This window comes from Schistocerca piceifrons, chromosome 2, assembly GCF_021461385.2.
Source record: "Schistocerca piceifrons isolate TAMUIC-IGC-003096 chromosome 2, iqSchPice1.1, whole genome shotgun sequence".
In the NCBI taxonomy this organism is placed as follows: Eukaryota; Metazoa; Arthropoda; class Insecta; order Orthoptera; family Acrididae; genus Schistocerca; species Schistocerca piceifrons.
The window spans coordinates 402,580,101-402,606,961 of record NC_060139.1 but is presented as its reverse complement, the minus strand read 5'-3'; the positions used below and the strand labels follow the sequence as shown (position 1 = coordinate 402,606,961).

Genomic DNA, 26,861 nt, shown 5'->3' with positions numbered 1-26,861 from the left:
AATTGTTTCACTACTGTTAATATGCTTAGTTCCTCGAATTTATTTCTACAGAACACTGTTTTGTTATGCAACTTACTGCCTTCTTCTGTAGCTGTAGTACTCTTTGTGTGTTCACATTTGCAGAATTTCTGTATACCAGGATACCATATGAAATTTGTGAATGAACTAGCCCATAGTACATCATTCGCAGTGTATGTGTGTTTACTGTCCTTGACATTTTTCTCATTAGAAATATACTTGAACTCACTTTGTGACAAATATTGTTTACAAGCTTCTCTCATGTCAAGTACCCATCCACTGTCATGCCCAGAAATTTATGTGTTTCTGTGTCTTTTACATCCAAGTCTCCTAGCTTGACAGTAATACTGTTCAAGTTAGGTGTTTTGTTTGCATGTATCTGCATATATGTGATTTTATTTAGTTTATAAAAAGAAATTCCTATGAAATAATTGTTTCCACTTTCCATATTTAGAGAAGCTTGCTTTTGTATGCCATCTGTTGAAAGAAACTTAAAACGAATGAAGCGACATCTGCATACATGACACCATTTCCACCTACTGGTGTACTATTAATTGTTTGGTAATTTCTTGGATCTTCCTTACTGCCTCATTTGGGATCACTTTACTCTTTTTTAAACATGTCAGGAATATTCCTTCTTCCATGTCTAAGTTAATGAGAAAAGTCTGAGGCTTTGCAGCATTTAATTAGTCTAGTAGATATACCATCCAGCCCCCCAGTATTTTTTGTTTTTAATTGGTGTATTGTTTTTACTAATTCAGGTTCATTTACAGGTTCATTGTCACACAAGGAGCACTTTGTATACATTTTGTGTCAGGAGAGTTTTGCTTTATTAATTTCTCATCTTTAAGAAAGAAGGTCTTCACTGCCCAAAAATGTGCTGTAAGAATAATATGTGGTGTTCACCTGTGATCGTCTTGTACACATCTGTTTAAGAAGTTGGGCATTCTGACTACTGCTTCATAGTATATTTATTCACTCACGAAGTTTACTGTAAATAATCTGGTGCTCACCCGCGATCATCTTGTACACATCTGTTTAAGGAGTTGGGCATTCTGACTACTGCTTCATAGTATAATCATTCACTCACGAAGTTTACTGTAAATAATCCACTACAGTTCAAAAGGAACAATGAGGTACATAATTACAATACTAGAAGAAAAAATGGCATTCATTACTCAACATTAAGGTTGTCTTTAGCACAAAAAGGGGGTGCACAACGCTGCAACAAAAAATTTTGACCACTTTCCCAGTGACATAAAATGTCTAACAGATAGCAAGGTAAAATTTGAAAATAAATTGAAAAAGTTTCTCCTCGATTACTCCTTCTATCCCACAGAAGAATTTCTATATTTGTAATGTGTAAAAGATGGTGGGTAGGAATTGCTAACTCAATCTGTATATCTTGTTTTCATTTCAGGGGGAAAAAATTATATGGTGATGTTCAGAATACAAATAGATGTGCAAATTAATTTGCAATATCAATATAAAATGACTCATTCCACATCATGACAATTTATCATGCAAAATGATCCATGGAACATGAAAGTAACTAACTCTCCGCAACCTCAACATAATGTTGATTTAAAATACTACTGACTACTTTAGGGTCCCTGACTTCCTTTTCATTTTTCTTTTTAGTTATTTTCCCACTATTTTTCATGTCTACACTTTCCCTCTCTTTCTTCCTGTACAGCCGCAGGGTCTTTGTGATATTATTACAAGCTGTAATTTTGTTTACGAAATAATCTGATTTGGTTTCTTTCATCAATTTCTTATACGATCTCTTCTTGTCCGTATAGGCATCACAATTTGCTTGCATTGGATTTATCTGGGATTGTTCATACATAGTTTTTAGCTCTTCCCTCTTCGTTTTTACACCTGCTATGATCCAATTTTTATTGCACTTACCACTTATATCCATATATACTGATGGGCATGCAAGCTCTACATAACAGGATAATGTTTTAGAAAATGATTCCCAGCCCTTATTTACATTTGCTGTTTGGTCCAAATCACTCCAGTCCGTAGATTGCATTAATCTTTGTAGCCTCCGTAAGTTATTTGTTGTGCAACTCTTTAAAGACATTTTCTGATTTCGTTCTCTAATCTGATACCTCTATTAATACCTCATAGTGGTCAACAGTGGCTGTGTTTATGACCTGTCCTGTGATTTATTGGTAACTACATGATCTATTTATGTCTCTGTATTTTTACTGTACCTTGTGGGACTATTTCTACCAGATTTACATCATAAGTGTTGATTAGATCACTGAAATTCCTAGTACAACAGCTTTCTTTCCATGCGTTAATATTTAGATCACCTGCTGTTATTATGTATGTGAACTGCCTAACAGTCTCATCTAACAGAACTGCTAGCTGTTTTAGAAAACCATTTACCTGACTGTTTGGTGATCTGCATATCCCTAATATCAAACACTTTTCCCCTTTGAATGTTGTCTGTAGTGCTGTCAATTCAAATAGTATATCTGAACAGTTGTCCACTGTCCATGAACAGAATTCATCATTTCACTGTGTGCATATACTAAACTCCTCAACCTTCATGTTGACAGCTGCAGAAGTAACTCACTTTTTCATAGTATTTTATGTTGTAAACACTAATTTCATTTTCTTTTAACCCAAGTTCTGCCTTGGTAAATGTATGTGGTAGTTCTGCTGCTACTATGAGGGCGGTTTGAAAAGTTCTCAGAATCGCCACGAGAGGTCAGCGCTATCACAACAAGTTGTTCACATGATATTCATTGGAGTGTTGTCTGTAAACACGTGCCACGTCAGTGCTCTTGGAAGAGAGCTGTGGCAGTGATGTGGCCTTGTTGTTGTTCCCATATAATGATTTGCGAAGGTGGAAAAAAATCAAGATTTGAGCAGTGAATGAAAGGTATTAAAGCAAAGGACACTCATGCTGTTTTCCAGAACACACTGGGGGACTCTGCTCCTTTATATTCAACTGCTGCCAAGTGGACAAATGAATTTAATTGTCGCCAGGAAAGCTTAGATGATGATCCATGCAGTGGTCGGCCAAGACATGTCACTACTCTGGAAATCATTGCAAAAGTGCACAAAATGGTCATGGAGGATTGCTGACTAAATGAGTGTGAAATCGCTTATGCTTGCCAGATGTCATCTGAAAGGGTATGTCAGATTTTAACTGAAGAATTAGAAATGAAAAAAATATCTGCAAGATGGGTACCATGACTCTTGACGCTGGATCAAAAATGTGTGAGAATGGACATATTGGAACAATGTCTGGCCCATTTCAGGAGAAACAAACATGATTTTTTATACCGGTTTGGACCACAGATAAAACTTGGGTGCACTACTGTACCCCAGAGAGAAAACAACAGTCAAAGTAGTGGAAACATGCTGATTCTCCACCACCAAAGAAAGCAAAAGACAATTCCTTCAGTGGGAAGGCCATGGCTTCAGTGTTCTGGGATGTGAAGGGGATTCTGTTTGTGGATTATCTCCCCACTGGGCAAACAATTAATGGAGAATACTATACTAAAATTGCAACAAAAGATAAGCGAAAAAAGGCAAGGAAGAAAGTCATCATCCATCACGAAAATGCGTGCCTGCACACATGTGCTGTCGCCATGGCAAAATTACATGAACTAAGGTATGAATTGTTGCCACACCTGCCTTATTCAACTGATATGGCTCCATCAGACTTCCATCTCTTCCCAAAACTGAAAATTTTTCTTGGTGGACAAAGATTCACTTCAAATGAAGAATTGATAGGCAGAGTTGATAACAATTTTGCAGGCCTGGAGGAAACTCATTTTCAAGTTGGGATCAAGGCACTGGAACATCGTTGGACCAAGTGCATTAATCTACAAGGAGACTACATTGAAAAATAAAACAAAATTCAATGATGGAAGTACTGTTTTTCCATTCCGTTCTGAGAACTATTCAAACCACCCTGATAGTACTTTTATCTCCTTTAATTTACTTGATGTGTACTCTACATTTTCACGTAGAATTCTTACAGCAGAAACGTTTATATCTGTTTCTAAATTTTTTATTTCACCTTTTTTCCAGTTTATGTTGCATCTGGACTACATCTCTGAACACTATTTTGATTGTTATTTATCCTGCGTGAGTACAGAGAGATAATCTGGCTCGCCAAGTTGGTTGTGGAGAGGTTGGTTGTCTGCACATTTGTTGTAAGGGGTGAAGAATGTAATGCTTCTGTATTTACAATTTTGGTGTCGCTGGCTGGGGCATGACAGTTCATAAAAAAATCTTCATTTCAGTTGCTCATATCTCTGTTTCTGGCAGATGAACTAGTGTCAGCACTATCTTTCCTCTTAGCTGCTGATGTGGCTATATCTGCGGTTCTGTTGAAATCTGCTGAAGTGGTTGCTGCTGTTGGTTCAGTAGCAGGTTCTATATATGGTTCATAACAGCCCATTTTACTGACTGTCTTTTGGATTTACTTTCAATTGCTTCACTTATTGACTTTCCTAACATGCACTTTCCTGTACTATTCAAGTGAAGTACGTTTGGTGAAATAGGCTCCATCAAGTGAGCTGACATCTATTAGTTTGACATTATTGAACATCTTACATAGTAATCTGTTACAATAGTTCTCGTCACTTCTTTGAAATCGGCACCTGGTTTAACCATACTTGTCATTGTCAATGTATTACTTTCCTGGGAAAGTCCTTTTGTGTAGTTGGCTCCATATACATCAATTTCTGTCCCCCCCCCCCCCCCTCCCCCTCAGTGCATAGCTCATTTTTATTTACACATAGCTCATTTTATGTCTGTTTGGGTCATTTTTCATAGAGATATTTGTATGATCAGTAATTGTGCTGTTTATTTGTTGTGTTTTCATTCTACTGTTTACTTCTAGTGGAGGTAAAAACTCTTTTATCATTGTTCATTTCACTGCATTTTTTTCTTTGGTCCCAAGAGCAGCAAATTTATTCATGATGCTTAATATGTTCACACTTTTAGTTTTGTTTCGCACAACATTTAGTGAGAGACTATTTCTAGGTTGGTGCCATTTGTCACAGTTTACATTTGAATTGCTCAAACGACAACAATCTTTACAAGGCAGTTTCTTCTCTAAATTCGCACATTTTTCACTCAAAGCATTGTATTTCTTTTTTTTTTTTAAGGTGTCAAGTTCATTTTGCAGTCCTTTTATTAACTCATCTTTGTCCATCAAAACCTTTTCAATTTCTCGTTGGCATGTAATGCGCTCTTGACATAACCACACAAAACAATTTGTTATAAATTTTATAGATACCTTTGAGAACATCTCATGGAATACACTGACACCCAACCATGTATTCTGGATACTTCACTTTTTTTGACCAGGCAGTGCATGTTATCTACTTGGTTTGTTCTTCGTTTTATATCTTGATAAGCATTTTTTGTTGGTTTTCCTTGCTTTATTTTCTTAAGTTTCTTTGCCTGCACTGTCAGTGTATGTTTCAGTTAATGTGTTAGTATGGTTCCACTGATTATCCTATATTTTTAGGCAACTGGTTTCTTAATTCCTCAATTTGTTCAGTTTTCCACAGTTGTTTCTTATTTCAGTTTTCACTGCTATCCATTTTATAACACACAAATCTTTTCTACAATAAATTACTAAATTTAATGTTAAAAAGGAAGATGTGGCACAAGCAAAAGGATGTAAGTGACATTATAAATAAGAAGAATGGAAATGAAGACCACACGAGCAAGTACTTAGGAACATTTAGAGGAAGCCTCTACTTTGCCTTGGCATGCCATAATCTCTTTGCGTATATCATTTACAAAGTGAAATTTAACAAAAGAAAAGACAATAATATTGCTAGCTAAATTTGCAAATACAACAATGTAATGAGAATTTATGAATTTTCAATATAGTGATTTGATGGAAAACCTATCCAAAAACAGGAATTTTATAAGTATTTGTCATTCTTTACCTGGGTATTGAAAACACATTCATTTTTCCCAGTGGCTCTGTGCATCACCTGAGGATCAGTCGGTTTTCCAACAAGGGACAGTGACAGAAGAGGAACTATAATGCAAACCAGCCACATTATATGCCCTGCAGATCAAAATGAAAAGATATCAGTTCAGATATACTCCTGGAATGTCACCATAACTTTACATATTAAAAAAATGGAAACACAAGCCTGAAAATATCTTGGAAGAGGCATCTTATTCTAAAAATTTCTATTATAAGTTACATAAGGAACAGAGGAAATGGATGACGGGGTCCCGGTCTCGATTCTCAGCTGGGTTGGGAATTTTCTCTGCCCGGGGACTGAGAGTCTATATTTTCCTCATCATTTCATCGTCATTTGTGAAAGTGGCTAGACTGGATTATGTAAAGTTTGGGACTTTGTATGGGTGTTGGTGACCGCGTAGTTCAGCGCACCACAAACCAATCATCATCATCATCATCATCATCATCATCAACAGAGGAAATAGGAAATGTTGCATTTATCATGAATCTCTCAACTGGAAAAAAGCACTTATGACTCCTGTATACAAGAAGGGTAAAAGAACGGACCGCCAAAATTACAGACCAATATCCTGAACAACAGTTTACTTCAGAATTCTTGAACATATTCTGAGTTCGAATATAATAAATTTCCCACTGACCAAAAGGCTTATGTCCACAAACTAGTACAGTTTTAGAAAGCATCGTTCATGTGAAACTCAGCTTTCCATTTTCTCACATGATATACTGCAAACCACTGATGAAGAGCTGGGAACCAAGGATGAAGAGCACCAGGCAAATTTGGTATTTATAGATTTCCAAAATGCATTTGACATGGTGCCCTTCTGCAGACTGTTAACAAAGGTACGAGTATATAGAATAGGTTTCAAGATATGTGAGTGGCTTGGAGACTTTTTAAATAATAGACTCCAGTATACTGTCCTCACTGGCGAGTGTTCCACAGAGACAAGAGTATCTTACAGTAGTGCCTCGTGAAAGTGTGATAGAACTGATATTTTCTATATACATAAATAATTTGACAGACAGGATTGGTAGCAATCTGCAGCTGTTTACTGGTGATGCCGAAGTGTATGGGATATGGGAAGTTGGCAAAACTATGTCACTGTAGAAGTACACAAGAGACTTAGACAACATTTCTAGTTGGTGTGACAAGCTAACTCTAAATGTATGAAAATGTAAGTTAATGCAGATGAGTAGGAAAAACAAACCTCTTGGATACAGCATCAGTAGTGCCATGCTTGACACAGTCACATGATTTAAATATCTGGATGTAATGTTGCAAAGCCAAATAAAATGGAACAAGCATCAGAGGATTGTGGTGGGGAAGGCCAATGGTTGACTTCAGCTTATTAGGAGAATTTTGGGAAAGAGTGGGAAATCTGCAAAGGAGACTGCACATACGACACTAGTGCAACCTGTTCCTAAGCCCTGCTAAGTGTCTGGGGTCAGCACCAGGTCAGATTAAATGAAGACATTCAAGCAATTCTGATGTGGTCTGCTAGGTTTGTTACCGGTAGGTTCGAGCAACACGCAAGTACTACAGAGATGCTTCAAGAACACAAAAGGGAATCCCTGGAGGGGTGGCAATGTTCTTTTCAAGGAACGCTTCTAAGAAAAGTTAGAGAACCAGCATTTGAAGCTGACTGCCATTCTATGTGAGGGCAACGAAAATAAGATACAAGAAATTAGGGCTCATACGGAGACATTTAGACAGCGTTTTCCCCTTGCTCTATTTGTGAGTGGAACAGGACAGGAATGACTATTAGTGGTGCAGGATACCCTCTGCCACACACTGCGTGGTGGCTTGTGGAATATGGATGTAGATGTAGATGTACACTGAAGAGTCAAAGAAACTGGTACACCTGCCTAATATCGTGTAGTGCCCACATGAGCATGCAGAAGTGCCGCAACACGACACGGCATGGACTCACTAATGTCTGAAGTATTGCCAGAGGGAACTCACTCCAAGGATCCTGTAAGGCTGTCCATAAATCTGTAAGAGTACGAGGGGGTGGAGATATCTTCTGAACAGCGCGTTGCAAGGCATCCCGTATATGCTCAATAATGTTCGTGTCTGGGGAGTTTGGTGGCCAGTGGAAGAGTTAAACTCAGAAGAGTGCTCCTGGAGCTACTCTGTAGCAATTCTAGATGGGTAGTGTGTCGCATTGTCCTGCTGGAATTGCCCAAGTCCATTGGAATGCGTAATGGACATGAATGGCTGCAGGTTATCAGATAGGATGGTTACGTATGCGTCACCTGTCAGAGTCATATCTAGACGTATCAGGGGTCCCATATCACTCCAACTGCACATGCCTTACACCACTGCAGAGCCTCCACCAGCTGGAACAGTCCCTGCTGACATGCGGGATCCGTGGATTCATGAGGTCTCCATACCTATACACGTCCATCAATTGGTTACAATTTGAAATGAGAATCATCTGACCAGGCAACATGTTTCCCGTCATCAACAGTCCAATGTCAGTGTTGATGGGCCCAGGTGAGGTGTACAGCTTTGTGTCATGCAGTTATGAAGAGTACATGAGTGGGTCTTCAGCTTCAAAAGCCCACATCAATGTTGTTTTGTTGAATGGTTCACACACTGACACTTGTTGATGGCCCACCATTGAAATCTGCAGCAATTTGTGGAAGGGTTGCACTTCTGTCGTGCTGAATGATTCTCTTCAGTCATCATTCGTCCTGTTCTTGCAGGATCTTTCTCCGGCCACAGCGATGTCAAAGATGTTATGTTTTACTGGATTCCTGATATTCCCGGCACACTTGTGAGATGGTCATATGAGAAAATCCCCACTTTATTGCTGCCTCAGAGATGCTGTGTCCCATCGCTTGCGCGCCGACTATACCAGCATGTTCAAACTCACTTAAATCTTGATAACCTGCCATTGTAGCTGGAATGACCGATCCAACAACCGCTCCAGACATTTGTCTTATATAGGCGTTGCCAACTGCAGTGCTGTATTCTTCCTGTTTACATATCTCTGTATTTGAGTACACATACCTATACCAGTTTCTTTGGCACTTCAGTGTAGATATGCCACTAGATCCTATTCCTATGAATAACACCAAACTTAAATCGTCATCATAGTGACACAGTGGACACTATAGAAGGTCAACTTACATGGACCAAATGACTGCTTGTATAAACTGACTCTTTCCTCATGACCACCATGTGCCCTAGAGTCGAGAAATTGACACTAAAGGTGAGTGAATGAATCTCACTGAAAATCAATGACAGATTAATTCAGAAGTCAAGGAGAAACTACCACATTAAAAATTCTTAAAGATATCTCATGCTCTGAAGCCAGACTGGACAGAAAAAAGTAAATAAATCAGACCACTGATCATGGGAATCACATCCTAGAAGCCGGCAGAAAAAGGAATCACAGTAACACTACTCAGGTCATTATATAGCAAAATCTTTCCAAAAGCACAACTAACACAAATTTGTAAATTGCAACATGGAATAAAAGAGCATTAAGCTGCGAAACTACAAGGACTGAAAGAAATCATAATCATGCTGAACTACATGTGCTAGATGCATCAGAAACTAAACAGAAATGCAACTTATCAAAAGATACAAAGTTATTTTTACTGGCAAAGAAAAACCAGGATCAAGTGGCATGACATTTGTTTTAAGAAAAAAAAATGGAAGAACACTGTGATTAATAGCTACCATGTTAATGGTCGACTTCTGATGGTAAAGCTAAAAGCTTCTGCAGTAGCTGTATGCATAATGCAAGTTTACATCCCAGCAACAAACAGTGGAGATGAAGGAACTGAAGATATTTATGAAGAATTGCTAGGAATTTCATGTTCATTCATGAAATCTTATCAGCAGTAAATAAAAAAATAGCACTGATTGGCATTACAATTTTTTTGTGTTCACAGGAAGCATTTACTGAACAAAAGAATACAGATTATATCACAGGTATTCCCCACCTATGTCTATGCACTTTCACCACTGTTCTGGCAGCTTTTGTATTTGCATAGCAAACCATTCTTTGGGGCACCTCTGAGGGACAACTGCATAAAGTTTGTCATTGGTAGTGAACTTCTTACCCTGCATGACCTCTTCATTGCTTTGAATAGTGCATACCGTATTTACTCAAATCTAAGCCGCACTCCAATCTAAGCTGCACCTGAGAAATGAGGCTCGAAATCAAGGAAAAAACATTTCCCGAATCTAAGCCACACCTGAAATTTGGGACTCACAATTCAAGGGGAGAGAAAACTTTTAGGCCGCACTTCCAAATCGAAACAAAGTTGTTGGTCCATTGTAATATGCCACCACGCCTCCTGATGTCAGCGAGGAGGTCCTGCTGCCGATCACACCTTCAGAGGTGCAACAGTGGCTCCAGAAGGCGAGCAACACTGCTCCTGGGGCAGACGGAGTCACCTACTCGGACCTGCGACGTGAGGATCCTGGCTGCCACGTGCTAGCTAAGATCTTCTCGCGCTGCTGGAATGAGCGGAAGACTCCGGTGCAGTGGAAAATATCCACTACCGTCCTCATCCACAAGAAAGGGGACGTCTCGGACGTGACAAACTGGCGGCCTTTAGCATTGAGCTCTACCATCTCTAAGCTCTTTGCTGCAATCGTTGCGGACCGCACTTCTCTCTGGGCGGAGCGGTTGAACCTGCTCTCCCCAGAACAGAAGGGCTTCCGCACGTTTGAAGGCTGCTACGAGCACAACTTCATTGTGCAGACGGCAATTGATGATGCAAGGCGCAGGGGAGGCCAAGCATGCTTTGCTTGGCTTGATCTAGCGAATGCTTTCGGTTCAGTGCCTCACGCTCACCTCCTTGGAGTACTGAGCAGGATGGGACTACCAGAGCAATTGCATCAGCTAATTGCCGATATGTACGATGGTTGCTCCACCCGCGTCCGTACATCTGACGGACTAACGGAGGAGATAGAGATCCAGGCGGGGGTCAAGCAGGGCTGTCCACTGTCGCCCATCGTCTTTAACCTCGCGCTCGAGCCGGTACTTCGCGCCGCAACCTCGCTCAGAAATGAGTGTGGTATTCCGCTTAGCGGCGTCAGTGTGAGTGCACTGGCGTATGCGGACGATATCGTGCTTCTGGCGCGGGATTCAGAGGCGATGCAGACGCTCCTCAATGTTGTGGGTGAGGCGGCGACGTGGGCCGGGCTTACCTTCAAGCCGTCGAAGTGTGCCACGCTTCACATCCGCCGTCGGCAGACACTAGGCTCGGTATTCGCCCTGCAAGGGGGAGAACCAGCCGTGCTCGGTGCGGGTGACGCCTACCTCCATCTTGGCGTCCCCACCGGGTACAAAGTCACGCAGACGCCAACGGATGCGATCGCGGCAATTCGACGCGACTTGCAGCACCTGGACGCTTCCCTGCTGGCTCCCTGGCAGAAGATTGACGCTGTGCGTGTCTTCCTCCTCCCTAGGCTTGACTTTGTCATGCGGGGCGGAGCGGTACGCAAGGGGCCGCTATCTGCACTCGACAAGGCAGTGAAAGCGGCTGTCAAATCTTGGCTGTTCCTCCCACAGCGTGCGTCCACTGAACAGCTCTACCTCGCGCTGGGAGAGGGAGGATGCGGCCTGACGCCGCTCGCGGATGCTGCGGACATCTCGACGATCGTCCACGGCTTCCGCATGCTGCACTGCGACGACGCCACCGTCCGAGACATCGCCTGGGCCACTCTATCTACGGCCGCGCGCCGCCGACTGGGGAGGGAGCCGAGTCGTTCCGACTTGGCCACCTACCTTAGCGGCAGCACTGAGGGTGACCTCGCACGCGACGGTGGTGACATCCAGTCACTGTGGACGCGCGTCAGGTACGCCACAAGGCGCCTAGCGCCGCGTGGCGTCACCTGGCGCTGGAGTGAACTGCTTTCCGAGTTGCAGGTGGAGGTCGGCGGCCGGCCCGCCATCGCTGACGACGCGGAACACGGCGGCATCGGAGGGGTGACGCAGCCGGCCACGGAGGGGACGGCGACTGGGACTACACGACACCTCGAAGATGGCGGCGATGGACCGCAGCACGATGATGACAGCGTGGGACGCATCGTCAACACTGGCGTCGAGCATGTCCGGGTGGGAGGGGGCGCCAAACTCTTCTCTCGCGGACGCTCCGCGAGTGTCTGAGGCAGCGCCTGCGCCACATCCTACTCAGGAAACCGGACCAGGGGAAGGTGTTTGAGTGCACCAGGGAGTCCACAGCGTCCAACCACTTCATAGCGGGAGGCAAATACACGCGCTTCGCAGACTGGCGCTTTATCCATCGCGCCAGGCTCGGAGTCGTGCCTCTGAACGGTGGTCGCCGCTTTGATGGGCGGGCAAACAACAACAAAGCCTGCCGACGCTGTGGCCACAACAACGAGACGCTCCCGCACGTGATTAACGCGTGCATGGTGCACTCAGCAGCCCTGCAGTATCGTCACAACGCGGTCCTCAACCGCCTCGCGACAGCAGTCGCTGGGCGGCCAAGGAGAGGAAACGCTGTTGTTCCTGACATCAGGATTAACCAAGCCGTCATAGGGGACAGCAGTGGGCTGCGTCCGGACCTCGTAATAACTGACGAGGCCGCGAAGACTGTGACCATCGTCGATGTGACAATCCCCTTCGAGAATAGGCGGATTGCGCTCGACAACGCTCGGCAACTGAAGAGGATAAAGTACGCCGACGTTGCGCGCGGATTAGCCGCTCGCGGCTATTCCGTCACTGTCGACGCCCTGGTTGTCGGCAGTCTGGGGGCGTGGGACCGCCAGAACGATGCAGTGCTTCGGCACCTAGGCATCGCTAGCCGCTACTGCCAACTGATGCGGCGGCTGATGGTGTCTGACACCATCAAGTGGTCCCGCGACATTTACGTGGAACACATTACTGGCCACCGCCAGTATGTGTCCCCCTAGACTGTGGCATGCTCTGACGTCAGGCTGCGAGACCTTCGAGACTGCAGTCGTCGGAGAACTTCGAGGTCGGTGCCTTCGTGACGTCGGCGTCGAGATTCTCCTCCACGACGCGGGACCTGCGGCGCTACACCATCTTCGCGCCGCACTGCAGCAGTGCCGAGTCAGTAGCGGTGCGTGCGGTGCTGCCTGGTGCCCCTCCCTCCGTGGTGTCCGCCGAATATGGCCCCCACCTCGGTTGGCGCGGTGCTAGGCGGCGCCAAACGTGTGCCTACTGCCCGGCAGTCTCCAGCCAGCGTGGGAAGCAACGCCCTCCTGCCACGACACCCCGGTGACGTCTGCCGCAAGGCGGACAGAGGGGAGAAGTCCGGTTGTGTGTGACCCGCCTGCGTGCGTGGTACACCAGCCGCTGGCAGCCGTGCATGTGCAGTGTGCTGTCAGGGCATGGAGATGAATGAAATAAAACAAAATAGTTCCTAAAACTAGTTCCAAACTTTCCCCGGTCTGAAATATCTAAGGCCGCGCCTACCGCGGGATTAATCTTAAGATAATATACTTAAGCATCCGCGCCTAATGCGGCCTTCCAATATTTAAGTAGTGGGCTTAACCCACGAGTTAGAATAAGGTTCAATTACTTAAGTGCGGTTAGAACCGTTTTTCTAAATTTAATTTTATCTAAACTTAATAAATTTGTAAAACTCGCATTGTATAGAGTCATGAATATTCTTTCCTAAATTTATACTTCATAAAACTGTAACTAAGAATTATCTCGGAAAATATGAGACACAATTTAGGTTGAATGAATGACAATATAGCTACAGTAGTTTGGTTCGAGTCGTAAGCTTAGCAGTTACCTTTTTCACGTGCTTCGTCTGGTTTGCATTGATTGCTTATTTTTCTTTGATCTAGTAAGTGCCGTTCTTTTTGTTATAGGTGATTACGTCACTCTTAAGCTGAAAATGCATTACTGTACTGTGTCATGCATTGTTTGTCGCATTCTGATAATGAGTGTTTACGGCAAAAAGAGGGAGAGAGAGAGAGGGGGGGGGGGGGGGGGGGGGGGGGGGAAATCGTCTTATTAGCGAAACAATGGCAAGAGACTGCTATTTGTTGTTACTTACACTGCTGCTTTCTTTGATAATGGTCAACAAGAACCAAACAATAGACTGCGTATGATAGATGTTCTGACCAAGAGTTTAGCGAAAATTTTTCTCCGTTTGAAAATCATTGCAGATGCCTCTTTAGTACATTACATTCTGCACAGAAATTAATGTCATCTTAGATTTAAAAATCTAGTCGATTGCCATGCTTCATTTCTGACTGTATTATTATTAGGCATAAGAATAATAAGAATATAAACATGACATGATATGTATATTCTTCCGCGTTTGCTGCTGCTCACTCTACTTTCGTAGTTTATTAGGCAGACAGGATTTAAATGAGATAGCAGCAAACATGAAAGAATACATGGCAAAATGTTTATACTTGTATTATTCTTATGGCGAAGAGAATATTCCATGTGATTCACAATTCATAAAAGTTCCTATTAGCAACCATCACTTCTCACAGGTAGGAAAAAATTCGGAACATAGAGTTGGCCATATTAACAAACATCTCAAACAGTCTTGCCAGTCGGATTTTCGTAGAACATTGAAATGCTGCTACATTCGAAGATGAACAATACGGAATTTGTATTTACTTCGTCGGGTAATGTATGAAAATGCAGTAGTCGAAACTCGGGGTGGAGAAAAAAGCTCGTCTTCCTTTTTTTTTTATTTTATTTACTGACGCAGAGGTTTTGGCGCCAGTATTTATCTTTGTGCCTGCAAAGCATGCCTGTGTAGCGCTACATATATTCGACGACAGAAGTTAGTTGTGGCAGCACCTACCAACATTTTTCAGAACTTCTGCTTACTTTGCACTCAATTCTAAGCCGCAGGCCGTTTTTTGGATTACAAAAATCGGACAAAAAGTGCAGCTTTGATTCGAGTAAATATGGTAGTCACCAGTAGCCAGATCCAGTGCATATGGAGGATGTGGCAGCACTGTAAGCCCAAGTTCATCCACAATGGCAATGATCTGCTGACTGGCATATGGCCAAGCATTGTCATGTTGGAGACAAACAATGTGGCCCCACTTTCTGTGGCAACAGAGATGGTGCAGTGAACTGCAATTCCAGCCGCTGTTGATGGTCGTACTGGGAGGGATCCAATCCTCCAGCAGTATCCGTTCCTGATACCAGTACACAGTCACCATTTGTTCCTGTGTGAAAAGTCCCAGCCATGACTTCTTTGGAAAAGGGCTCCCAGTATGTCTTCACAGCACAGACTGGTGTTTCATTTCTGAAGCCTCGTGGAAGAACCATAACTCATTGATGGTGACCAGATGCTCAAAGAAATCCACTGGACCTGCACTGAACTGTTGCACCAACTGTTGATGTATCTTCACACATTTCTGTTTCTGTGCAACAGAGAGGGAATAGAGTACCCATTGTGCACATATCTTCTTAATCTTCAAATCCTCATGGTTAATGGTGTGGAGGGTTTTTACCATGACAGATCTGTTGCCTTCTCCAGCTTATGAAATGTGATTTGCCTATGCCCCCTTATCAGATAATTGACGTGCTGACCATTGTTTAATTTCTGTGCAGTTGCTTGACACTCAATACTTTTGGGATAATCAGAACAGTCTCTGAACTCTGATACCCTATGAAAAACAGATTTGCAACTTGGTGCTGTTTCCCCAGTGTATGGGTACCAACCTCTTGTGGAAGTCTGAAGCAGTCACTCCTTCCCTCTGGAGAAACCCCTACAGAGAAACCTCACTGTCCGCTATTTTTGCCCATGTTTGGCTGATTCCATGTAGTCTTATCTACGTCCAGCAGCATACTCGCAAACTGGAGCAAGTGCTGCTGCAATGCACCACTTACGGGAAGCAGCAACACTGCATGGTGGTAGTAGACAGCACTGTAGTCCATCTTCACGCAGACATCAACACAAACTTCAATCTGCTACTTTGCAGGAGTTATAAGGGGATTCTGAACGAACTAAATACTTTCTGTGACTCACCTAAGGCAGCTGACTGTGTGAACCACAATATCCTCTTACATGAAGTGAGGTTATATGGAATTGATAGTATAGCCAATGCAGAAAATTGTACTTAATAATTCAACCACTTTAATCAGGGAGATTCCTGTGGCTGGAGAGGCAAAGCTCATATGGAGCCCCCAAGGCTCATTCTTAGCTACCCCATAATATACGACATGCAGAATTAGTTCTTTTTGCAGATGACTCTAGTAATTTAATCAATCAAAACAATACATACAGCAACAGAAGAAATGGTAAAGAATTTTCTTAACATTATCGCTGACTGATTTTTTTGTGAATGGTCTCACTCTCATTTTTAAAAAGACACAATCAAATAATGGAAACTTCAGGTTGGAATATTGTTGATGTTCAAACCTAAATGGACACTGAAACAACATTTGTAGGTCACACAGTTGTTGCTCCCATGTGGCCTTGGTAGTTAGCAAGTCATCTAAATAGTAAAAATAGTTGAAGATACCTTCAATGAGTTGTTCTAAGTTATCTCTGAAATATCACAGGAGTGCTACATAACAGGAGCACTAACATCTACATCTACATCTACATCCATACTCCGCAAGCCACCTGACGGTGTGTGGCGGAGGGTACCCTGAGTACCTCTATCGCTTCTCCCTTCTATTCCAGTCTCGTATTGTTCGTGGAAAGAAGGATTGTCGGTATGCTTCTGTGTGGGCTCTAATTTATCTGATTTTATCCTCATGGTCTCTTCGGGAGATATATGTAGGAGGGAGCAATATACTGCTTGACTCTTCGGTGAAGGTATGTTCTTGAAACTTTAACAAAAGCCCGTACCGAGCTACTGAGTGTCTCTCCTGCAGAGTCTTCCACTGGAGTTTATCTATCATCTCCGTAACGTTTTCGCGATTACTAAATGATCCTGTAACGAAGCGCGCTGCTCTCCGTTGGATCTTCTTTATCTCTTCTATCAACCCTATCTGGTACGGATCCCACACTGTTGAGCAGTATTCAGCAGTGGGCGAACAAGCGTACTGTAACCTACTTCCTTTGTTTTTGGATTGCATTTCCTTAGGATTCTTCCAATGAATCTCAGTCTGGCATCTGCTTTACCGACGATCAACTTTATATGATCATTCCATTTTAAATCATTTCTAATGCGTACTCCCAGATAGTTTATGGAATTAACTGCTTCCAGTTGCTGACCTGCTATTTTGTAGCTAAATGATAAGGGAACTATCTTTCTATGTATTCGCAGCACATTACACTTGTCTACATTGAGATTCCAAGACCCCAAATGGCAGCCTGTTATGACAATACGTGTCAAACTGTTTATTAATCACTAAAAATGTTTTTGTTTGATCATCTACACGCAACTGAGAGTAGGTGTCAGTGAGATCTATCTTTGAAAAATAATGCTCCCCACCAATTTTGCCAACTATTCCTCAGCCTTAGAATTGGATACAGATTGACATTTGCCTAAGCATTAATGGTAGACTTAAAATAACGACAGTTCTAAGTAATCGATTCAGCTTCTTAACTGCCAATGGGCATTAATGACAGGATAGATGATACTGGAGATATCACTTCCATAGTTTTCAGTCTATCTAGTTCTGTTTTAAATTGTTTGCGCATAGCAAAAGGCACTACATGTGCTCCGCAAAAAGTAGGTATTGCTGACTACTTTAAGAATATACGGGCTTGAAACCGATTGCGCACATAATATATCAAGTTCTGTGAACGCTATTGTAGATGAAACAAGTTTCACTTGGGCTTGAATTTGGAAATCAAAAAGCACAAAAGTGTCGAAGCTACGAATGTTAGTTGGCACCAAGGAGTTGACTACTAACAGGGTCAGTTGCCGGGCTACTTTTTTACACTTGGATGATGATCTGACCCTGTGATGAGAATGACTGGCCACTGTATGTCACCACCCTGTGCTGAGGGTAATGCAGCTGTGGGAAGCCAATGTGCCAGTACATGTCTACATCAATCAGACAAAGAGCCATGCCTGTGTCCAACTGGAAATCCACCATGGCTCCATTAATTTCCAGCTGCAAAAGAAGTCTCTGCATCCCATCTGTAGCTGCTATGGACATCAGCAAGATAGTGTGTATAATGCTGATGGCCATTGTTGTTGTCTCACACTGGCCCAGGAAGACAACTGCAGATGCTGCGATTTCAGGCAGTCAGAACATATGACGTCATAGAGAGGGAAGTGATGTCTTTGACCTCACAGGCCACGATCTGGACACAATTTAATGGCATGAACTTTTATGGGACCCTTTGACAATGCTGGGAAGTAAACTGTTGTATGAGCCTCCACTTGCTTTGAAGCACACTGAAGGCAAACAAAGTGCTTCCATATTTGCATATCTTACCAACAATTAAGGTGGTGGATCACTAACTATTTCCATAACTACTGAATCCCACGTTGGTGAAGAACCAAATGAACAGGTGCTTTGTGAATTGGATGATGACATCAACAGGAAGTCATCAGTTGATTGTAGAGCACAACAGTGACCAATACCATTAACAATGTTCACACTGATGCAGTTACTTTGTGAGCTTTGTCAAGTTTAAGCATAGTCTGCAAAAAATGTAAGATGAGGCTAACGCCTTTGCACTAACTTTTTATTTAAGGAGAAAGAGATCACAGATTAATGAGTCCACATACATTGTTTACAGGAAAAGTCACACCTGCACGCTAAGCTCTGCAAAATAGTAGTCCATGTTACTACTACAGAGAGGCCGAGTGGAGACATCTCTGCATGAAGTCAGGATAGCAGTTAGGTGCCCGTGAAGCATCTCTGCTGCTAGTAAAACATTGTCAAAGTACAGTTATTTATTAACCATGTTTACAATCATCTTGTTCCACACCAGACTTGTAGCCGATGCCTCATTCAGCTGTGTGTTGGATTCCCGCTGACTGCTGCTCAGTCAGCTCATTGTCTGCAGGCCCAGGCAATGAATGAGTGACCTTGTGCCAAAGCATACTGCTAGCATGCCTATGGTCCAGCACGAATGGTCTTGAACTAGCTGCTGGAGCGTGCTCGTTCCGCTGCGAATTCTATGTTGACCTTGATGACCCATCTGCGATATGGTGTTTTTAGAAGTCGTGTTATCAATCGATCTCCTTCCTTGTGGCCAGGTAGGCTTCAGCACCCAGGGGTGCTTAAATGTTGAGCAGAAACATGGACCACACAAGGCCCTGCTGCAGATTTCCGCACTGAAGTTCAGTGCTGTCAGCACTCCACGATGTGGTGTTGTCGGAAGACAGTCAGCTTCTCCATAAGCAATGGTAGACAGTGAACGGTATGAAGTTCATCAGGCAAAGACTGTCATTTCAAGTACATTTTCGGCTGGTTCGTAGACTGTTCTGGAGTATCTAGGACATAGACTTGCTATAGTATCATAATCATGGAATAGAGTGCTAGTACTGTGAACAGTGTCAATCCCAATTATCAACTCCTTGAGAGCTGGAGAGCTCAAGCATTTAAAGGGAGCTGTGATGCTCAATCTGTAATGAACCGAAGTGTCCTTATTCTGCTATATTTGCTTAACGAGCTCTTAACTGCTGACACTGGTTCTTATGAAATAGGTACAGTTTCTTTCGACATCTCTTATGAACTACAAATATGCATGTCACATTTCTGTTAGTTTTCTGTCTTGTACTATTTTCTGCTGAGCTCATCCTCTCTCTCGGTAGGGTGTTGTAAAGTGCCGAGGCCTGACCCACTTGCAACATACTGCTTATTTCCTCGTCCTATCTCTGCCCCTGGCATGACTGCACCTTGTTTGTTGCAAGATGAATGAGTTTTAAGCAAATTTTCTAATTTTCAACCCTTACTATTCTATGCCGTAATAATACATTTGCTTACACTGCTCAAAAAATTGGTTACATTTAAGCTTAGTTGCAACTACATGAGTTTGGTGACTAGTACTCCATCAGCAAACCACAAACGTCAGAAAAGCTCAACTACTGCAGTCCAAGAGTGTATTTAGTTTCTGCACCACTTCCTAGAGTTTATTACAAGAAGGCAGTAAGAGTATAAACTGGTGTTCTGGGTCAGTTACTTGCCTTGCAGTGAAGAATAAAATTATATAAATAGTCGTCCTAACTCTCGTTTGCCTCATCAAAGCAAGTGAATTGTGGAGGGGGAGGCGAGGAAACTGCAGCTGCAGACTATTCTTGATTGTGTGGCAGTTGTAACAGCAATTTCTGCTGCTGCTGCTGCTGGAGGTCCCACTGCTGTTTGTGCTGCTACTGCTGCTGGAGGTCCCATTGTTTATTGAACTGCTGTTGCAGCTGTTGTTGTTGTTGTTGTTGTTGTTGTTGTTGTTGTTGCTGCTGATTCTACTACTGCAGAATGTGAGTGACCGTGATTGCTTTGGTGGATCATGTATTGTGCTGTGAGATGACCTAATGTTGCCAGGGCGTAATGACCTCCGAATCTTTGAATGCGATACATTCACCAATCACTGTTATTGTGACACTGTATTCCTTCCCCATGCGTATCTTTTCAGGGCTGCATTTGGTCCTGACTTCCTTTTTCGTGGTCAACAATCCAGAACTGCAACGAACAGTGTGGGTTGAGAAGCTTTTGGAGCAAGAGGATAATGGAGTGGCTTGCCCATTTCCCTGACTTAAATCCTATCAGGCACATATGGGATGTGTTGGAGAAGCATTGCAGCATGTTCACTTGCACCAACAGCCATCTAGCAGTTATCAACTGCGCTGGTGCAGAAATGGAATGATCTACCACATGAACTCCTTACCATAACCCTACTGACCAGCATATGAGCACATTTCAGATCAAGTACTGCCGTCCATGGTGATCAAACATCCTATTAAGAACCATGTCTTGCCTTTTGTAATGTCCAAGGTACCATCATTAACTGCAGTCACTACAGCATAATTATTGTCTTTAAATAAAAGTGTCATTTCTGTTTGTCACATTGAACATTTCTTTCAGTTGCCTTTTGTACTAAACTGTAGCAGTTCTTTTTCTGTATGGTCCAAGTTTCTTTGAGCTACATTACTTGGCAGTGAAACACTGTGCAAAATTTACTTTTGTCCTTAACTTTTGCACACCAGTGAACATTATGAACCACTGCCTTTACTATAATTCCTCAGATTTCTTATATCTCTTACCTTCCAGATATGTATCATTATAGTATGTATCATAAGAGCAGTATTATGTCTCATACTGTCTGAAATTTCATCTGCTTAACTTCACAGCAAACTCATTAACTTGGTCAATTGGTGATCTTTCAGATCCACTAAGCTTAATAATCCCATATGCAAAATTTCTCAATCCTATGTTTGGTATGGACTGTAAGTTTCATACCAATCCCCCACATCTTTGTGCCATGAACAGGAGTAATTGAGAAAAGTAACGGTAGCATGAAAACATCTCTCTTTAACATAAATTTTCAGTAGCAAAATACGTTCTGTTGATATCCGCAAATACTGACCTGTAGAGAAGATTGGAGGCAGCATGAAGATAATGGCCAGAACCTGCACTACTGATATACTGGCCACACAACACATCCAAAACTGGACACTGTTGGTTACTGACTGCATAAAGTGACGAGCCTAGAACACATACACATAATATGATTAATTTAATTAATTTATGCAGATGATATTCTGATATATAGCAGCTGCCAACACAAGGGCAAAATTAGAAAAACACAAGGTAATTGTGCACAGATAATAAATTAAGTACCACATCACATGAAACAGTTTAAGAAGTTGCTAAAAGAACAAGAAACCCCACAATTGGAGTAAAAGGTTGACCAGTGAAGAGAAAAGGGTATAGATACATTAGTATAAACAAAACGGCATCAATTGGCCAAAGAAACTTTCAACTACCTCGAGATGTAATAAGAATATGCCACAACACGAATTCTGATTGTTATTTTGGGCAAAGAATGAAGTGTATGGACTCACACAGTGAGAAATATAAAAACAGCACAGACCCTTCAGCCAGTGTGACACGCATACCCTTGCACTTTCCAGGTCTGTGTGGAACTACTTCAACTGGTGATACTATGTCTGCAATAAGTAGATCAAACAATATAAGAGATAAATGTGTACAGAAATGGCTCAAAAAGGCAAATACGACAATGTGCGCAATAGAAACATCAAAAAAGGAAGTACAATAGAAGAAAATGCGCAACAGTGCAAAAAAAATTTGTGAGGACTCTCCTGTATATAAGAGCAAAGGTGCAATACACTCCATGATGGGGCATGGGTCATTTCCCTCATTACTAAAGATATTCAATCTTTTGTGACACAAAATTGTTGAGACTGACAGCTGTACCCTACCACTTGTGCTTCACAGGTATGCAAAATTCATCGTGTTTTGTACTTCAATATTTTATTAAGTTAATAGATTCTGTATTTTAATATGTTCTAGTTTTTATTTTTTCAATTTCATTTTCATAATAATTGATTTTTTTTCCAGTTTTCATGTGGAGTGAACGAGTGTCACAGTAAACTGAAGTTCATCCATTACACATCATGAACTAGTGACTATTATGACTGCCACACTAACCTAAAATCCTGAGAATATGATCATTGAACTAGTGACTATTATGACTGCCACGCTAACCTAAAATCCTGAGAATATGAACATCTGGATGTCATGCTTAAAACAATAGTAAACATCTGACTACTTTACAAATGAGTTAATGTGATAAGGTCATTTTTAAAGAATCAATTTGTAATGGAGTACGAGAAATTTTATTTAAGAACTTAAATTGTATCACAAACTACAATATGCACATTTTTTCACTTTTCAACAAGTTCAGCATGAACATTTAAACATCTGTCAAGTTGTGGCACCAGCTTTTGGATCCCAGCATCAAAGAACTCTGCTGCCTGATTGTTAAACCAGTTAGTAACAGTTTCTTTCGACAGTTATCATTTTCCAAGAGCTTTCAACCACAAAATTCCTTCAATTTTGTAAACAGATGGAAGTCTGGTGGTGCTAAGTCAGGGCTGTAAGGTAGGAGATGCAGTAATTCCCAATGAAACTTCTCCACTTGCGTCTTTGTTCTTGCTGAAACATGAGGCCGAGCATTGTTGTGAAACAGAACGATGCCGGTAGAGAGCAGTCCCTGTCAGCAATTTTGAATATCACACCTAAATTTTAATGTTATTTATTGTCATTCCTCTTGGCAAAAAGTCTGACAGAAGAATGCCTTTCAGGCCCCAAAACACCATGGCAAATTTTCCATGTTGAATGTTCTTGTTTGAGTTTTCGTAGTTTTTTTGAGGAGTCTGAATGACGCCACTCACTGGATTGACGTTTATTCTCTGGGGTGTAGTGTGCAATCCACATTTCATCACTGGTCACAATGTAACTCAAGAACTCGCCACCATCCTTATGATAGTACTCCATAACGTACAAAAAATGTGCTATTTGCTTTGTTTTGCTTTCTTCTGACAACATTTTTAGCACCCAGCTTGTACATATTTTTTGTAGCGAAGTTTGTCACTAACAATGTGATAAACTATTGTTTTTGAAACTTGTGGAAATTTCTGATGCAGCTCATAAATAGTGAAGCCCCTCTCTTGGCAAAATGCCTCATCAGCTTTTTGTGTCAATTCTTCATTCATGACAGTAGGCCATCCATATCATTCTTCATCATCAACATTAGTCCTTCCTTCATTAAAGTGCCTACACCATTTCTGCACAATTTCCATCATTCATTACACTTGCACCATAAACTTCAACAAGCCACCGGTGAATTTCAGCAGGGAAAACTTGTTTAGCATTTAACAACTGAAAAACCAAGCACACTTCACAGTTGGTGGGATCACTCATTGGCATGGCAACAAACGAAGCAGTATAACCATTCAACCATCACTGGCAGATACGTGAAACGTAATGATGACATAGTGAGACATTGGCCAAGAGTGGCCCCGCATGAACAGATGTCATGAACAGATGTCATGTGACAGGATGCTTGTACAATGCCCTATTAGTTCTTACTTTAAAAAAGATGCTCGTGTTTGACATTAAGCATTTAAGCTAGTAAAAATTAAGAAAATATTTGAAATTATGCTTGTTTGTTAGAAGTGCTCTAAATATGAAACACTGGACGACTGTAATCTGGGTAATTTGTACTCAATTTCAAGCAAAGGCTAGTTTGTAACACATCTCAATTTTCAAGACATCACATCTCCTTAACTATTTGTCATTTATAACGATGTAATTTTCCAGGTATATTCAGATATATGAACGGATGTTGTCTGCAAACTGTGTTGTGAGTAGAGTTGGTAGAAATGAAGTAATAAATCAAAAGCTTCATCAAAAGAGAATAAATAAACAAAAAATAAAAAAATAAAAAAAGTTTTGTACCGATTTGAAATTACATGTAAAATTTGTTGGAAGTCACTAAAAGCTCTCATTCTCAAATACTGGGTGAATAAAGTCAAAGTATTTGTGCACCATCAGATACATCGCCTCACTGCCTAAGTTTTACACTTTTAACGTAAGGTTATACATCTTAATGAGTAGATTATGATAGAGTTTTTAATTTTTAAATTCATTCAGTAATTATGTGAAATAACAAAAGTCAGTTTTTTGTGCCTCTGGAAGCTATTAGATATACAACCTGCTAGAATCAGGTGCTGGAATAGTCGCTTAGTATAAAGGTAACTCCCGCCTCCAACCCCATCCCACAACAAAAAATGTTTGAAGTAAAGTGAATGTTCGGGTGTTCATTAGCTCTGTAGACAAAATGCAGTACTGCTGAAACTAAGATATTTTTTTATCAGTGAAACAATGTGGACTTCATTTTACACCTCATTGACAACAAAAAGTCATCTTTAATCTTTTTTCCAAGGTACCTTTGTTTTGAAAATGTTTTTCGTATCTTCTATCAAAAATGTTAAAAAATATGAATTACAATTGACACCGGTGAATGTGTAGAAAAGACATTTCAGAGCCCATCATCTGGTAGTGTTCCAATAGGCAAAATGTTACATACCATTACAGGAGTCTGTTTGATGCTAAAACAGTCTCAGTAAAACAAGAGACAAGGATCTGCAGTAGAACCAGGCAGAATATCAAACTATGAACTGCAATTCAAGAAAGAGACTACATGAAGCTACATAACACTTGAGATGAACCAAGACAACACCTAACTCCACCACCTTCTGAAAGCAACAAAGAGATGAGCCTTAATGAGGCCACAAAGGATTTCTGGAGACCCTGATGGCCATTCCTCTCTCAATCATTGCAGATACGGAAGAATAAGCTGCCATGGCAACACAGCCCTTGTGCTCCCTGGCTATACCTCAGCTCAATCTGGAACAAATGAGAAAAACAAGTTTTGCTCCTAACTTCCAGTTGTGTAATATAGTGTTGTGTAGTGGTGAAGGACTAATAAAGGAAAGTATTTCTTCTCTCTCTCTCTCTCCTCCCTCCCTCTTTTGCCCCCCCCCCCCTTCTTTCACATCTATTTTACTTTTCTCCATAAAATAGCACAAAGTCGAAATATACTGCTGCCGCATTTTAAATGTCATATTATGTGTTACGCACACGATTCTAAATGCAACATAAGGGCTGTTTTTGAACATAAATAATGGACTGTGGTAAGGAAATGCTACTGATCACAAATAAGTTGTGGATGATGAAGCTGAGTGCTGACACTATAAAGATTGTGGTACTGCTACTTCTGTAAGAGTCAGTGGCCGCTAAGTATTGCCCTAAATTATTTCAAATGCTTTTGCTATTGACAACACTTCAGGAAAAGTAAGACAGGTGAATTTGGAGGTCTGCAGAAGATATCATCCACCTATTGCAAATCTGACAATTGTACTGCAAATTTATTTCTTTATTTATTTAGCATATGACTACCAACAAATCACAGAAGGAAACAGTTCTTCTTTAACTATATACATATAAAACACATAGGGAAAAAACACTATTATAAGTTAATTAAATTTAAAATGTGTGAAAGACTGCTACTCACCATATAAAGAAGATGTTCAGTCACAGACAGGAACAAGAGAAAGACTGTGGATCGTTGTACCTGTCTGCGACTCAACAACTTCTTTATATGGTGAATATCAATCTACCCTTTCATAATACTGTCATTATGCCAGCCTCAATTTTCCATTATTTAATTCAATTCACAGAATTTACAAAGCACAGGTCACAGATATACTGTATATCCAATTGCTGAAGATACACAACTGACGTATTTTTCCAAATGGAACTCCTCTGGAGCATAAGGGAAGGATTGCTTTGGGCACATATGCATGCTGAACAGTCTGTTGTTCCGCACCATAATCAGAGCTGGGCAATGTTGTTAATCCTTATTTACACATTGAGTCAGCACATATTTCACTACTTGTCCTCATTCTATAGAGTGCAGTTGAGTGCGATGTTCTTCAAAACCTGGTCGAGATGCAGGGCATCATCATCTTTTATGGGGTAGCATTATTCTGTCATACTTCTGTCCCTCAGTCTGTTGTTGCTCTACTGCCCACCGGAGATTTGGACCTCTTAGAGGTGGATGACAGGAGCAAAGAGTCTTTTTATTCAATGCAGGAATTCCTCATGCACACAGAGGTAAGAATCACTAGTTATTTTTGTAAACTCCTACTTGAGAGCAGATTCTCACTGCAAAATGGGGGAACTATGTGGCTGAGAATAGACACCAGAATGATGAAGTGTTTCTGATTGTTCCTATGATGATGTGTGTAGTCTGGTTGAGCTGCTTATCCAAGAGCCTGGTGTATGGGCTGTTGATCCAGACAGCAGTGCAATATTCTGTCACAAAGTACACCAGTCCAGGGAGCAGATGTTCTTAGCATTAGAGCTGATGATCCCCAAGCCAAGCCACAAAGTTTCTGCAAGATGATCTTTCTGTTATTGTG

At 41.6% G+C, this 26,861-nt stretch overlaps 1 protein-coding gene across 7 annotated transcripts in view; it reads right to left on the bottom strand.

Annotated features, from left to right (window-relative positions):
• The window catches only part of LOC124777828 (transmembrane protein 94), a 495,418-nt gene that overhangs the window by 51,217 nt on the left and 417,340 nt on the right, over window positions 1-26,861 (bottom strand). For all 7 annotated transcript variants that reach the window (XM_047253357.1, XM_047253355.1, XM_047253356.1 and 4 more), the window contains 2 exons: window positions 21,437-21,557; window positions 5,958-6,082 (listed from right to left, as the gene is read on the bottom strand). In XM_047253357.1, the coding sequence (XP_047109313.1) occupies window positions 5,958-6,082; window positions 21,437-21,557 (246 nt within the window). The remainder of the gene's footprint in view (window positions 1-5,957; window positions 6,083-21,436; window positions 21,558-26,861) is intronic.